At 36.7% G+C, this 16,596-nt stretch overlaps 2 protein-coding genes across 2 annotated transcripts; both read right to left on the bottom strand.

Moving 5' to 3' along the window:
* Nucleotides 1-1,478: 1,478 nt before the first annotated feature.
* Nucleotides 1,479-11,952, bottom strand: ercc2 (excision repair cross-complementation group 2). The gene is made up of 23 exons (XM_065281141.2): nt 11,814-11,952; nt 11,610-11,709; nt 7,171-7,248; nt 7,023-7,085; nt 6,817-6,930; nt 6,583-6,699; nt 6,069-6,185; nt 5,854-5,977; nt 5,671-5,767; nt 5,453-5,586; nt 5,179-5,347; nt 4,956-5,074; nt 4,803-4,872; nt 4,614-4,683; nt 4,177-4,278; nt 3,591-3,654; nt 3,382-3,503; nt 3,212-3,304; nt 3,012-3,084; nt 2,858-2,928; nt 2,620-2,763; nt 2,400-2,543; nt 1,479-1,707 (listed from the first exon to the last, which is right to left on the bottom strand). The coding sequence occupies exons 1-23, from the start codon at nt 11,816-11,818 to the stop codon at nt 1,615-1,617; spliced, it is 2,283 nt and encodes a 760-aa protein (XP_065137213.1). The 5' UTR covers nt 11,819-11,952; the 3' UTR covers nt 1,479-1,614.
* A 666-nt stretch (nt 11,953-12,618) lies between these two features.
* On the bottom strand, nt 12,619-16,385 carry LOC135771095 (cdc42 effector protein 2). Its single transcript, XM_065281167.1, has 2 exons — nt 16,233-16,385; nt 12,619-14,397 (listed from the first exon to the last, which is right to left on the bottom strand). Exon 2 carries the CDS (start codon nt 14,155-14,157, stop codon nt 13,294-13,296), a length of 864 nt encoding a protein of 287 aa, XP_065137239.1. The 5' UTR covers nt 14,158-14,397; nt 16,233-16,385; the 3' UTR covers nt 12,619-13,293.
* Nucleotides 16,386-16,596: the final 211 nt, after the last annotated feature.

The following is a 16,596-nucleotide window of genomic DNA, read 5'->3' as shown; positions in this document are numbered from 1 at the left end:
GTCTATCAACAAACAGCTATCTTTAAAATAAAGCACTGACAGCTAACTCTTACTAACCAATCATCTGCTAAGCTCCACTTCCTAGTTTCAGCTTCCAGTAAGTCCCCACAATGTAAAAACGTACAGATTTCTGTGTGGTTAATCTGAGAAACTCTTCCAGCTGGGATCCGGCTTGTTTTGAGAGCATTAAAGGAAACATATTATGTAAAATCGTTTGGACATAAATGTGTGTTGGCAGTTCTAAAAACAACCACACTACAATGGAAAATATTCACCCTCGCCTTTTCGTTTTTTTTAAATTCCCTATTAAAACAAAGCAGTCTCATTCTGATTCTCTTGTGTGACATCACAAAAACAAAGCCCCGCACACGGCCACTGACTGACTTGTTCATATTACCAAAAAAGATTTTCGTAATGTGTTTGTTAGCATATTGTACCGCTAATGTGGCTAAAGATACTATTGTCTTAGACTGTATTCACAGGAATCAGATCCAGTGGCGGCTCGTGACTCCTCATTCGAGGGCCGCTAATTCAAAATAAGTGTTCGGAGTGTCATGTGTGTGGTTCCTTTTTCCAAAATATGTGTCCTGCATGTCGAGAGATCCTGTGTGCATCATGTGTTTTGTCAAAATAAGTGCCTGCTGCACACACGTCAAAACCGTTTATGATAAAAGAGACGATCACGTTCACAAAATATACACAATATACTTCCTTAACAGTTAACTCTGATTACGCATGAGATTATGCGAGTATCTGGCAAACGCAAGCGTCTCTTTTATCATAAACCCTTTAGTGCGTCTGCAGCAGGCACTTATTTTGGCATGACACATGATGCACACACGATCTCTAAAAGCACAGAACACATATTTTGAAAAAAATAACCATACACACATGACGGGCTACATACATTTTGTGACGAACTTCGCATCGAGCGCCCTCAAAAAAAGAAGTCACCAGCCGCCACTGATCAGATCTAGTTTTAAACAAAAGTGCTCACTGACTGTTGGAAAAAGAGTTTGTAGCTCATTTGCAATTAAAAATAAAAAGGTTTTGCTTGCACCCATTTCGGACACGCTACAAAAAATGATCTGTGGGGTGCTTTGAGCTGAAACTTCACAGACACATTCTAGGCACATCTAAGACTTATATTATATCTTGTGAAAATGGGCATAATATGTGCCTTTTAAAGGCAGGATGTATGATTTTTGAAAAACACTTTGGAAAAGGGAGTCGGGCCAACTACCAAAAGACACTTGTAGCCAATCAGCAGTAAGGGGGCATGTCTACTAACCAACATTGTTGCCTGGGTTGCGTATGTGTGGGGCGGGTCTATCAAAAGAAGATGCAGATTCTATTGGGGTAGGGGCATGTTTGTTTAGGTGATTTTCAAATGTCAACATTGGCTTTCAGAGATCATGCACCCCACCTTTAATCCAAACCCTAACCATACATAACAGTAATATCAAAGACACAGGGTATAAAAAAGAACAGCATTTATTAATGCCTCTGGGATTGTTGTAGAAAACATAGTAAAAGTATGTTTTAAAAAAAAAAAAGAATGTATAAATATATATACATATGTTAGGTAGTTGACACAATTCCCATCTAACAATCTCAGGCTTGCTGAGCAATCTGGGCAATTTTCTGGAGCATGTCTTCAGACTGCAACTGTTCCAGGGTCAGCAGAGACAGACCCAACTGATCCTCCTGCCGAACAAATATTAGACCAGTCAGTCAGAATTACTTTTAATTCAGCATTAAGTATATACAGATCGTCTTATTTTTAAAATATGAAAATGCTATACCGCTATAACACAAAAAAATCCAAAGGAACTGAAATTGATTTTTTTTATTGTTATGCCACAAACACTTAGGGCCAGATTTAATAACACCTTGCACCAGAGCAAACGCCTCTTTTGCTGTTAAAAAAACTACTGTCAGAATTTATTAAAGACACACAGTGAAAAATTTATGCTAAAAAGGTGTGAACAGTCATTTTTGCGACTGACCTTATTATGCATTTGTAGGAGTTTCCCTTTCAGATGCGAAAGTTATGGAAGGAGAATATTTACATGAATCATACAAAGCAATTTACTAAAGTTTGCACGCATCAATTTACTAGGATTTGCGCCATTCCAGCAACAAGTTGGGATAGGGCATTTTGGTATCTCCAATTCACCGAACTTGCATGTTTTTGGCATGTGGGAGGAAACCCACACTGACACACGGAGAACATGCAAATCCACACAAAAAGACCTCTTGACCCAGCCAGGACTGGGAAATTCTTGCTGTGAGGCAACAGTGCTACCCAGCTTACTGATTACATTTCCTTCCTTTAAAACAATACTGCACATTTACTGAACTTAAGGTTAATGTGGTGATCCCTGCATTGATCTTACCCGTCTGAAGGGCTGGGCCATCTGTCGTAGAAAGTGCTTAGATAACTGAACAGTCTCGTCAATGGTGAGATTTAGGCTTCCATCCGTAAGGTGTTCTTGGATCCAGCGGGGCAACTTCCCTCGCTTATCCGCTCGTGCGTAACGCTGGAGAAAAGAGTGATGATATAAAATAAACATTAAAGAATAACTTAATTAAAAGCAACAAAAACACTTTTCCTACCTTGTCAGCAAAAATCATAAGACCGTAGTCGGTTTTGCCTCGGATGGCTCTACCCACACACTGTGCTGCGTGACGCATCGCGTCGAAGGTCAGAAAGTCATTTTCCCGGATTTGAAACTGATCTCTGAGGTATTCCAACCGTGCCTGATTCGGTCAAACAAGAGTCCGCATATTATAATCAACAATAAGCAAAATATTTATGAATCGAGGATCTATGAGGGATTTATAGGTTTATAACCTTGAGAATACGGCTCTGAGTGTAAACATATGGCACTCCAAACATGATAACAGCTCGGCCAAAATGATGAACTGGAGGTTAGAAAAGAAACCGATCAACCAAATTATATACTTAATTATTACTAATCATAGTTGATCCAGTGAAGAGTGCCTACCAAAGTCAATTCCCTCAGACACTTTCCCTCTGGCCACTGAAAGAAGAATCGCTCCTCTGCCATTCTCACAGGCCTAAAAAACACACAACAGGCAGTGAGATAACAGCGATTACTTTAAAACAGGATGCTCAAAGACAACATTACACAACAGGATTGAGGAAAACAGGATTATGGAGGATTAACAGGGAGTGTTTCTTAACCTCCTGGTACTTCTCCAGAGCCATGCTCGTCTCTGCTGCATCCTGGGTCTCTATGAAAATCAGCTTGTTCCTCTGAATGTTTTCAAGAATACCCTGCAAAACAATCCAGTTGTGCTTTAAAGAGTCAAGCTAATACTTAATACCTTAACTTTTTATCTCCGAGAAGTTACCTGTTCATACCACGAGGCTACAATGTTTTCCATGTACACGTAACTTGTGAAGAACGCCACGATTCCATCAGGGACAATGGCGGACATTTCCAGCAGCAGGTTTCCATAGTTACGGATCACAGCTAATGTATGCATTACATTAAAAAGCAGTCTTTCAATGGCACTGACCACAAAAAATTAATTACTACTAGTAAAATCACATAACATACCAAAATCTTCTCTGGTCTCAAATTTGGAAGTCATCGCTACCTGATCGTTGCCTCGTCCAACAATCTAAAACAGTATATTGTTGATAAGAGCATCGAATAATGTTTAATATGGATTAAAGGATGCCACACAACCATATCACCATTCACAACTTAAGGGAACAGTTCAGCCAAAAATGAAAATTATCCCATGACTTTCTCACCCTAAAAGCCTTCTGAGGGCAATCGATGCAATTTTGTAAAAAAAAAAAAAACAATATATAAACTTTACAAACTGAAATAACTAGGTTCTGGTAACAGCCGACCTAGGATGTAGCCTACGAGACAAGACGCCACATCCTACGCTGGAAAATCTCTCGTGATCGAGCATCAGAAGCACCATTTACTACCATTATAAAGCTTTGAACAGCCATGACATTTTCTAATATAACTCTGATTGTGTTCCTCTGAAAAAAGATAATCAAATACATCGAGGATGGCTTAAGGGTAAATCTTGGGTCAATTTTCATTTATGGCTGAACTATCCCTTTAACCTCATTTTAACAGTCTAATTGCAGTGACATCCTGCGTTGCCATGGCTACAACTCACAAGAGGGCAAAGACAGGTTCGTGCCAGCGTCATGGTGAAGGATGCTATAGTGACTGGTCGGAAGTCGAGGATACGTGGGTAGATGTCCAGCGGAGACAGCGTCTAAATAGGGAGATATTGACGATGACTTTAATACAGGTTGCTAATGCTAACACAGTACAGTGAGGTTTCGAATGGCCTGTAGTAATATACATGTTTTGCATCAGTGAATGATTTACCAGTTTGCTACTGGTGTTGGATAAAAGTATTTTCATTGGTTTGACAAGGAGCCTTATGCCTTACGCATTTGTAACATAAGGCCTATAGGGTGACAATATAGTGTGTGCTTACACAGATGCCAGTGAGATTATTATTAGGGAAAAGATTAGTGAGCAGTATGAGCTTAGTCTAATATTCAAGGAAAGATCGCAGCATAGAGACGGAGGTGTGTATCCTACCCCTGATGTGATAATGACTGTCTGAAAGCGTCCAAACACAGGCTTTATGGCAATAGAGGGGTCCATACAGCTGCAGAGAAAAGAAAGACAAATCAGTCTGTAAAAAACTACATACAGGGTTCAATACAGAATAGGGAATATCAATACATGAAAGCATTGCTTTTTAAAAAAACCTAAGTCTGTGGCCACCTGAAGTGAAGAACTGGATTGGCTATTGTTGGCGTTTTATCTTCAAAGGGCTCAATGATGATGGTGAAACCTAAAAGAAAAATATTTCTCACTTTGAGATTCTCACCTTGAGCTTTGTTAGGATGAAAGTTAAGGCAAATAGGGCTTCATTACCTTTGCTGTAGGTGCTGACAAGCGTTGCAAAGTGAGAGATCAGAGTAATGGCAGAGAAGTCAGCAATATCTGCAATCTCCAACGTCCTTAGCAGTGACCGCAGCCTTTCGGCACAAAATCTAGTAGTGGGTTAGATCACATACGCTGAGGTGAGAAAGGCTTCACTTACTCAATCAAAAACTATCGCTACTTACAATAAAAAGCGGCACAAATGGTGGCTTACCTCAGAGGCTTGCGGTCGATGCAAACTTTCTCAAAGATGTCTTTGAGGAACTGAGGCGCGCTCTCCTGCACCACATGATGGACACGCAGACGAGCCTTCAGGTACTCAAGGAAACGCTTCATAAAGCCCACAAAATGCTCTGCTGTTCGGATACTGCCAGGCACAGCCTCTGAAGTGAGATATAGACTGTTATACATTATTCATGTTGTGGAGCACGTGCATCCTAGTAAATGCAAGCAAGTAAATGTTTGTGCTTTAAGTAATAAAGTCTGACCTTTGAGAATTTCATCTGGCAGAACTGGATTGGAGAGATAAATGTCAGTTTCTCGGGCAACATTCGCTTCTTTAAGACCCTCAACTAATCTCCTGTATTCTTCTCGAAGTTTGGCAGCATCTGTTTCCTTAATTCTTTAAAGAATACAGTAAAAATACATTGTATTACCTATGCAATATAAATACAGTGCAATCACGCTCTCAGTATTTTTGACATACTTGCTAATGGTGTTTTGCAGGGTTTCCACATTAGCCTGACTGCGATCCAGCGTCCTCCTGGTAATATTGACGCTCATGGAATCAATACACACGTTATCTACGGGGAACAAAATCGACTTTAATAACCACAATCTGTTCACACAGCATGGAGTACAATCGTAAGCATTGTAATGGGCTGCTTACCTATGTTGTGAGCCTCATCAAAAACAACTACAGATTTTTTTGCGAGCTCTTTCGAGACCAGGTCTGCAATTTTTGGGTCTAGCAGGTAATGGTAGCTGTACACTACTATGTTTGCATGGAGAATCTGAATTTAAAAACAAAAGCAACATTAAATTATTGTTTAAAGGCATGTATTATTTGTTATACTAAATTCATATCAAGCATTTTTTACTCACCGCGTAACGCGCCACAAAATATGGACACCAGCCCTTTTTACGCCCAAAGTCCTTCAGATCATCCAAGTTATATATGCCAGCAGGAATGGGCACCTGTTTACCTACTGCATCAAATTCCTGCAAACAGAGAAACACTCCAAGTCAAATTCCCTGACTGACTAAAAAGCTGAATTTCCATGTCCGAGATGCCGTGAGCATGGATAATATAGTGTACACTGTGAAAATGTAGTTTAAATGCATGAAATTAATAAACTGCAAATAAATTGTAGTCAGCTGAGGCTTGGACACAGAAATGGTATTCGTTATGTCACAAGTTAACAAGCAGATTACATTTTCATAAATGGAAACTAAAATTAAACAGATATTTCATGACTCGGAAAAAAAATTCCCTGACTACAATGTCTGGAAAAGACCTTATAAAATTCCTTGATAATCCAGAAATGCCATGACCTGTAGAAACCCTGCATAAAACACATAGACAAACATAGCTAGGTGTTTAAGATACTCTTTATACCTCGTAGAACTTGCAGACAGGTTGACCTGGGTTACTGTGATGCTGTGCTCGTATGTATGACGCTGTCAGGCTGTGACACTTTCCATCTACTTCTTTTCCGAATCGCAGAGAGCTCACCTGTAAACCCATATTCAGTATTCACTGGCAAACTTACATTATCGAACCACAAATATCGCTTTTAATTATCACAAATCTGCCCGTTTAAATATATATATATATATATATTCGCCGCACCTCAGGATGAATGCACAGATTTTTTCTTGAAGAAAGTGCAAGTGCAAGGAAGTTGGCTTGGGCTCCTGTTTCCTTTGCGTAGTAATCTATAAGTTTCCTTAACTCCTCCACAACCTGTGATATGGTAAAGATATATACATAGATGTTTAACCAATGAACAAATCAAACAGTGGGTTATAAACATGTATATATTAGTTAAAGAATACCTTCTCTATCTCTGGTACAGTCCGAGAGCAGTAGATGAGTTTAGTCACTTCTAATGGGTAGGCCTGAAAGTGAGCAATATAAACCATGTTGTATGTACAGCTGTCAGATGGTTATCATTGTGAAATGTAATAATCATCTCTCATTTACCTTCTGGTAAGCAACGATGAGGGAAAGAAGAGAAATTGTTTTTCCTGTTCCTGAAGGCATCTCGAGAACTCCATGACCCTGTTTAGTCATAATAGATGGGGAAATACATACATAGGTGGTTAACTGCGGTAAAGTTAGTTTTATGTTTGACATTCATTTGATATTCAAATTCAAACTCCTTAAACTCTATGTGCACACCATGTTTTGAGCCCAAACCAGTGTAAATGCACATAAAAAAGGGTTCTCTTCATGGCACAAGGCTTAAAATCACAGAAAAAAAATATTTTTAATTAAGCTTTAAAATCAATTAAACAATTTAACCAAATGATATTATGACATCAAACGAATGCTTAAATCTTCCAAAAAATACCCTCTTCATGGCACAAGACTCTATTTGGGGAATTTGCATTTTATACTTTTTATACAAATTTTAATACTTCAAATAAATGAAATTTTCTAAATCCATTAAACTTCGAGACCGTTTGTCATAGACGTGTCAAACCAACTGCAAGTTACCCCGAATAAACCCCCCTCTATGACACAAGACCTATTTTGGGCATTTCTATACGTAACATTTTATATAGATTATTTTATGCCTTTAAATCCATTAAACTCAAAGAGCGTTTGTCATAGACGTGTCAAACCAACTGCAAATTACTCTGAATAATCCCCATTCTATGACAAAAGAGCTTCTTTGGGCACTTCCATACGTAACATTTTATATAGATTATTTTATGCATTAAATCCATTAAACTCAAAGAGCTTCTGTCATAGACATGTCAAACCAATTGCACAATACTCTGAATAATCCCCCTTCTATGACACAAGAGCTTATTTGGGCACTTCCATACGTAATATTTTATATAGATTATTTTATGCTTTTAAATCTATTAAACTCAAAGAGCTTCTGTCATAGACGTGTCAAATCAACTGCAAATTACTCAGAATAATCCCCACTCTATGACACAAGAGCTATTTTGGGCACTTTCCATACATAACATATTGATTATTTTATGCCTTTAAATCCATTAAACTCAAAGAGCTTCTGTCATAGACGTGTCAAACCAACTGCAAATTACTCTGAATAATCCCCCCTCTATGACCCACGAGTTTATTTGGGCACTTTTCATACATAACATATTGATTATTTTATGCCTTTAAATCCATTAAACTCAAAGAGCTTCTGTCATAGACGTGTCAAACCAACTGCAAATTACTCTGAATAATCCCCCCTCTATGACCCACGAGTTTATTTGGGCACTTTTCATACATAACATATTGATTATTTTATGCCTTTAAATCCATTAAACTCAAAGAGCTTCTGTCATAGACGTGTCAAACCAACTGCAAATTACTCTGAATAATCCCCCCTCTATGACCCACGAGTTTATTTGGGCACTTTTCATACATAACATATTGATTATTTTATGCCTTTAAATCCATTAAACTCAAAGAGCTTCTGTCATAGACGTGTCAAACCAACTGCAAATTACTCTGAATAATCCCCCCTCTATGACCCACGAGTTTATTTGGGCACTTTTCATACATAACATATCGATTATTTTATGCCTTTAAATCCATTAAACTCAAAGAGCTTCTGTCATAGACGTGTAAAACCGACTGCAAATTACTCTGAATAATCCCCCTTCTATGACACAAGAGCTTATTTGGGCACTTTCCATATGTAACATGTTATATAGATTATTTTATGCCTTTAAATCCATTTAACTCAAAGAGCATTTTTCATAGACACAAGAGCTAATTTGGGCGTTTTCTATACGTAAGAGACATGTCAAACCAACTGCACATTACTCCGAATAATTCCCCCTCTATGACACAAGAACTATTTTGGGCGCTTTCCGTACGTAACATTTTATAAAGATTATTTCATGCCTTTAAATCCATTAAACTTATGTTTGGAAAGTGCCCAAATAAGCTCTTGTGTCATAGAAGTGGGATTATTTGGAGTAATGTTCAGTTGGTTTGACATGTCTATGACAAACGCTATTTTAGTTTAATGGATTTAACGGCATAAAATAATCTATATAAAATAGTACGTATGGAAAGTGCCCAAAATAGCTCTTGTGTCATAGAAGGGGGATTATTCAGAGTAATGTGCAGTTGGTTTGACATGTCTATGACAAACACTCTTTGAGTTTAATGGATTTAAAGGCATATATAATCTATATTAAATGTAACCTATAGAAAATGCCCAAAATAGCTCGTGTCATAGAAGGGGGATTATTCGGAGTAATTTGCAGTTGGTTTGACACGTTTATGACAAACGCTCTTTGAGTTTAATGAATTTAAAGGCATAAAATAATCTATATAAAACGTTATGTACGGAAAACACTCAAAATAGCTCTTGTGTCAGAAGGGTGATTATTCTGAGTAATATGCAGTTGATTTGACACGTCTATGACAAAAACTCTTTGAGTTTAATGGATTTAAAGGCATAAAATAACCTATATAAAATGTTACGTATATGGAAAGTGCCCAAAAAAGCTCTTGTGTCATAGAGGGAGGATTATTTAGAGTAATTTGCAGTTGGTTTTACACGTCTATGACAGAAGCTCTTTGAGTTTAATGTATTTAAAGGCATAAAATAATCTATATAAAATGTTACATACAGTATGGAAAGAGCCCAAATAAGCTCTTGTGTCATAGAAGGTGGATTATTCTGAGTAATTTGCAGTTTGTTTGACAGGTCTATGACAGAAGCTCTTTGAGTTTAATGTATTTAAAGGCATAAAATAATCGATATAAAATGTTACATACAGTATGGAAAGGGCCCAAATAAGCTCTTGTGTCATAGAAGGGGGATTATTTAGAGTAATTTGCAGTTGGTTTTACACGTCTATGACAGAAGCTCTTTGAGTTTAATGGATTTAAAGGCATAAAATAATCAATATGTTATGTATGGAAAGTGCCCAAAATAGCTCTTGTGCCATAGAGTGGGGATTATTCTGAGTAATGTGCAGTTGGTTTGACACGTCTATGACAGAAGCTCTTTGAGTTTAATGGATTTAAAGGCATAAAATAATCTATATAAAATGTTACATACAGTATGGAAAGGGCCCAAATAAGCTCTTGTGTCATAGAAGGGGGATTATTCTGAGTAATTTGCAGTTTGTTTGACAGGTCTATGACAGAAGCTCTTTGAGTTTAATGTATTTAAAGGCATAAAATAATCTATATAAAATGTTACATACAGTATGGAAAGTGCCCAAATAAGCTCTTGTGTCATAGAAGGGGGATTATTCTGAGTAATTTGCAGTTTGTTTGACAGGTCTATGACAGAAGCTCTTTGAGTTTAATGTATTTAAAGGCATAAAATAATCGATATAAAATGTTACATACAGTATGGAAAGGGCCCAAATAAGCTCTTGTGTCATAGAAGGGGGATTATTTAGAGTAATTTGCAGTTTGTTTGACAGGTCTATGACAGAAGCTCTTTGAGTTTAATGTATTTAAAGGCATAAAATAATCTATATAAAATGTTACATACAGTATGGAAAGGGCCCAAATAAGCTCTTGTGTCATAGAAGGGGGATTATTTAGAGTAATTTGCAGTTGGTTTTACACGTCTATGACAGAAGCTCTTTGAGTTTAATGGATTTAAAGGCATAAAATAATCGATATAAAATGTTACGTATAGAAATACCCAAAATAGGTCTTGTGTCATAGAGGGGGGATTATTCGGGGTAACTTGCAGTTGGTTTGACAGGTCTATGACAGAAGCTCTTTGAGTTTAATGGATTTAAAGGCATAAAATAATCTATATAAAATGTTACGTATAGAAATACCCAAAATAGGTCTTGTGTCATAGAGGGGGGATTATTCGGGATAACTTGCAGTTGGTTTGACACATCTATGACAAACGGTCTCGAAGTTTTATGGATTTAGAAAATTTTATATATTTAAAGTATTAAAATTTGTATAAAAAGTATAAAATGCAAATTCCCCAAATAGAGTCTTGTGCCATGAAGAGGGTATTTTTTGGAAGATTTATGCATTGGTTTGATGTCATAATATCATTTGGTTAAATTGTTTAATTGTTTTTAAAGCTTAATTAATAATATTTTCTTCTGTGATTTTAAGCCTTGTGCCATGAAGAGAACCCTTTTTTATGTGCATTTACACTGGTTTGGGCTCAAAACATGGTGTGCACAGAGAGTTTAATGAGTTTGAATTTGAATATCAAACGAATGTCAAACATAAAACTAACTTTACCGCAGTAGTGGACTAGGATCATCGGAATACATAGTATATATCTTCTTCAAATACATGCAAGGTTATGTCAGTTACCTTTTTGTAGTTTAAATCATGTTGGCTAATAAATATACATTTACATTTAGTCATTTACCTGACGCTTTTGTCCAAAGCGACTTACAAATGAGGTAAACAATAGAAGCAAGAGCTTCTTAAATATTGCATACCTTTGCATCAAGTGTCCTCTTGAGTTCAAGCATGTATGAGTATTGTTCGGGATAAATGTAGTCATACGGAAAGTAGACTAATAATCCATCGATGTTTATCCTAAAGTGATGATGATGAGATGTATTAGCGAAAAAATAATAATTGTTTGTGCTTTCCTATATCCAGCTATTTGTCGTTACGTTAAGGATTAACGTTTTACTTACTTCATGTTGGCTTGTGGCGAGACTTCTGTCTCGATGTCAGTTTTACACTATTTCGCAAATAAATGCGTCTCTATCTACATCAGTGGTATGGACAGACAACAGTCATGTAAAGAGTCGATCAGGCATTAACAATAGCACGAGACGCTGTCGCAACTAAAACGCGTAATCTATTTTGCTTCTCTGATTGGTCGTTTGTTAGAAAGCCCTTTGCAATCTTTCATCTCATTGGATTAGGTTTAGGTTTGGGGCGGGACTGTTTATAGACCTAAATAATCGAAATGGAGCGCAGACTTGTGTGGATCAAATTTTCACCCCCACAAAAAATGGTTGTGGCTAGAAGAGATACAGCTACGGCCGAAATCTAGCCGTATCATATCTAAACAGAATCGCTGTTTTTCATCCATACGGCCAAAATCGAACCCAAACCCAACATCTCGCGAGATTTGTTTGTAGCTGTATCCCATCTAGCCAGAACCGCTGTTTTCATCCTAATCATACATTCCTAACCTAATCCTAAACCAAACATCTTGCGAGGTTTGTCCGTAGCTGTATCCCCTCTAGGCAGAACCCAAAAAAGTAGTCTGATTGTTTGATTATTATCAATGATTATTTTAGTGTTTATTTAAAAGTTTTTATTCAAATACGTTAATTATACTTATTTAATATTTAACAGTATAATGATAATAATATTAATTAATAAATTATAAAATAGTTAATATTGTCCTTTTTAAAAATTAAATTATATTTGAATTGATATTTGAAAACAATTCATGTTATTATTATTATTTAATTATTTCAACATAAATATTTTATAAAATATTTTATTTACATATTTCATTATTATTACAACACATACACTGTAATATAATACCCCAACGAAGATACATTTTTACACAGATTTTGTGTTTACACAGATTTTGTTTGTACTCAGTGAAGGCAGTGAAAAAAATTATCACATGGTAAAAGATTAATATGTTATGAATAAATATCTGCATGGTTACCCTTATGAATGTGAAACTAAAATCAATAATTGGTCACCTCAATAAAATTATCCTAAATTTACTACAATTTATATATTTAAAACTTTGTGCAAAACCTTTGAAAAATATGCATATAATAGCTTAAATGAGTAATATACAAAATGAAAAAGTTGTTAGTGTTTGAATATTTAAACTCTCCAGTTAGGTCAGAATGCATTGTAGTAGCAAAACTTTCTGTCATGCTATAGCAATGTTGTGCTATGACTCCTTCACAGAAATAAATGAACAGCATCATAGTCTTAGAGTTAAAATGTAACAATTATTTCCAAAGTGGCAATGTTGAAATGATTTATGTTTAAAAATGTCCCACAGCCTTGCAGTTTCTGTGACACAAGCAGTCATTGTTTTATCTTCTCAATCCATACATTGTCCACACAGCCATAAAATGACATGCATGGGCCGGCACCAATATTCAAGTATCTCCAGTTGCCCCAATCAGCTCATATCTCATGTCTCTCCTCCACCCTCTTATACCGGTCCATGATCTTAAGAACATCCTCTAAAATGGATGGTCCCAGATCTAGATCCAAAACCATTAGGGACTCGGACCGTGACATGATGGGTGATACAGCCGGAGACTCACAGTTTTCACTTCGCAGGTCTTCATTACTGAGCCCTGCATCTGAGTCCAAACTCAAGCCGCGTTTCGGGTCTAGTGGACCACAGCTTTCTGAGATGGAATCATCAGATGATTCCTCAGACATTGAGCCTGTGGAAGGCACCAAGTGTGGAAAGACTGGGATTGAAGCAGAGAGAGTAAGATCATGACTAGCACTCCTGCAGTGCCCAATCCCTTCCTCACACACAGACATAGAGCGCTGCTGCTGAATGCACGGATGTTCTTGTGAACTATAATGATGATTCTTCTGATGCTGGTTCAGATGAACAGGAGACGAGTGCTCATCTAAATGTAAACGCGGTGGTTTAGGAGGAGGCTGCTCGGGGTCAATAAACACTGGCATGGAGATAGTGTTTTTTAGAAGAAAACCTTGATGGGAATTATGGCTCCGATGATAAGTGTGGCTTTTGCTGTTCATGTCGAAGATCTCATCCAGTCGCCTTTCCATGCTGTGGGAATGAGAGTTAGATGGTTGGTTAAGGGCTGGAAGCATGTCGAGCTTGCCTTGCAAAAATCCCACATCACCAAACATGTCACCCTCTCCCTCAGGCCCGACGTGGGCACTGTGACGCAAGTCGCCCATCGGTGGGCTTATCATGTCACCTGATAGAATGTCCCGTATTCTCAGCTTTCTGCCCCGCTTTGGTGTGGTCGTCTTTAAGTAGATAGGAGTCTTGGCTGGCATCCTGTTGCCCAGTATACAGTGTGAAAAGTTAATGTCTGCTGTAACTGTTTGTTTCAGTATTTAAGAGGAACTGAGTCCTCGGTCTGATGTTAGATTTCTCATAAGTTTAAGATGGTTTATTTCACTTTTAAATCTCTTGATGGTAACTTAAGACTTCGTCCTCTGGATTAATTTAAGTTCCTGTATTGGAATTCTTTAGCAGCTCTTGGAATGTTACATCACAACACCAAATCCACAGATCTGAGAAACAAATGAAAAAGATTTACAACCTGTGAAAGTCAAGAGTGGGATGTTGCATTTCAATAAACAAAAGTACATATTTTTACTGAGCAAACTCTCTGTTTTTCTCATCCCCTGTCTGGCGACTTATGTTTTTCTCTCTGGTTTTTGCAGTGGCTTTCCCATAAATTATATCTCCCATAAAAGAGCACACATTCAGAAAGCTCTTTCAAACATTTATTTGTTTTTCAAAAGGTGTAATATGAATTTTTTATTTTGTTATTATAAAACTGACCCAGAATTTTAAATAGTTTAAATAGTGCTCTCATTTTAACCAAGCCTTTTAATTGAATTAAATTCATTGACATATGCTACTGTATTCTACATTTTAATGCAATAGGAAAATTTACAAATACAGATTTATTTAGACACTCTCTATACACACACAGGGATAGATAGATAGATAGATAGATAGATAGATAGATAGATAGATAGATATAGATAGATAGATAGATAGATAGATAGATAGATATAGATAGATAGATAGATAGATAGATAGATAGATAGATAGATAGATAGATAGATAGATAGATAGATAGACCAGGAGAATACAGACAGATTTATTGCTTTTAACTGCGAAACCCTATGTATGTCCCACCCCACACTGGGTTTATGTATGGTCTTAAATGCCCTGAATGTTTTCTTTTAATGAAACTGCTTGAAAGCGGTTATTTTTGCTTCACCCCGCAGACTTAAGTTAATTACGTCGTATGTCTCTATTAAAGTGGGCAGAAGACAGGGTGTGTATTACATTTCTGTTATTGTTTCTCTCTGAGGGCCACATGTTTTTAACATTTAAACAGTTTAAAGCCTGATGCTGAGATTTATAGTCGTGTGACGCAACTGTGAAAACCAAATTGTAAAAGTGAATTAAAATTATATTGAATTTAGTTTAAAGTTGTGTGTTATTTTGAAAGTGAGCCTGAAAAGGTAAAAACAGCAAGAAATATGGTTAACACACTGATACTACGCAGACTCAGATGTACAGTATTATGCAATCGTGCACCATACGTCCTTCAGATCAGCCTATTCCTGGATTTCCCCAGTACACCACATGGTGTCATAGCATTATCTTAGATAAGGCTTCAGTATACACCCATCAGAAATCTTTCTATTTAATACAAAAATTTTATTAATTTATGTTATTTTAATTCATTTGTTTTGTTACCCACATGAAAAAATAATGTATAATAGGCTACTATAGTAAACTGTAGTAAAAAAAGATACTGTAGTGGTTTTAAACCGTACCAAAATAAATTTACTACAGTATCTACTACAGTTTATCTATTCACTGTAAATAGTTGTTAATACTACAGAATACTGTAGCCTATTAACAACTACTGCAACGACTGTATTAGTACATTAACAAAGTACAATAATAGGCTACTATAATATACTACAGTATACTAAAGTTTATCATAGTTTTATCTATACTTTTAATAAATTAAGTAAATTATTTACCACCAATAAACCTAAATAAAGCGACATACGAGCAGATAGCCCTCTATAACTCTCTTCTGTAACGTTACTGCTAAAGTCTTCCTCAAGATGAAGAAACCTCCTAGTATAAACATAAACATAAACTGTCTGTTTACTGTATGTCAATAAAAAACTATTGTAAATAAATGTATATATAGTTTTCCTCAACACATGATGACAATATATCGAAATCCACCAAAAATATCACTACGCGACTCATCGTTAGCGTTTGTTTTAAAATGTCAAAAAGTGATTTGGATGTGGATAAATTACAATACGCCGAAATGTCACAGAAATGTCAACAAGAGTATACTTGCCGAAAATCTCGTTTCCCTCTCCAGGTAGGTTATTCTGGGATGTTAGAAGATAAGCTGATCTCAGTGCGCTTTCTCTGTGTGGTATAGTGTAAACCTCTTAAGTGAGCTGAAGCTGAGGGTGACGTGAAGCGCGAGGAGGGCAGGAGCGGGGGCGCGCGCCTGTTGCTCGTAAATGAGGAAATCTTTGGGAGTACCAGAGGCAGACAGGAGAGAGTTTGCACATAACCCTAAATTGCGCAACGAAATAAAAATCAATCATAACTCATACTCCAATGTAACACCTTGCAATTACATTCAAACTCAGAATTAGCATTCATATAGAACGAGAACGCAAATATTTTAGGATAGAAAATATTTTAATATT

The sequence above is a fragment of the Paramisgurnus dabryanus genome, chromosome 8 (assembly GCF_030506205.2).
Source record: "Paramisgurnus dabryanus chromosome 8, PD_genome_1.1, whole genome shotgun sequence".
NCBI lineage: Eukaryota > Metazoa > Chordata > Actinopteri > Cypriniformes > Cobitidae > Paramisgurnus > Paramisgurnus dabryanus.
The sequence above is the reverse complement of the archived record's forward strand: the minus strand, read 5'-3'. Positions and strand labels throughout refer to the sequence as shown.

Coding starts and splice junctions, on each gene's coding strand:
- LOC135771095 (XM_065281167.1), bottom strand. CDS start 14,157: ATGCCAGCCAAGACTCCTATCTACTTAAAGACGACCACACCAAAGCGG.
- ercc2 (XM_065281141.2), bottom strand. Junction 6,186..6,582: donor CTGTCTGCAAGTTCTACGAG/GTATAAAGAGTA, acceptor CTCTGTTTGCAG/GAATTTGATGCAGTAGGTAA. Junction 2,929..3,011: donor GTCTGAGGGAATTGACTTTG/GTAGGCACTCTT, acceptor TCTAACCTCCAG/TTCATCATTTTGGCCGAGCT.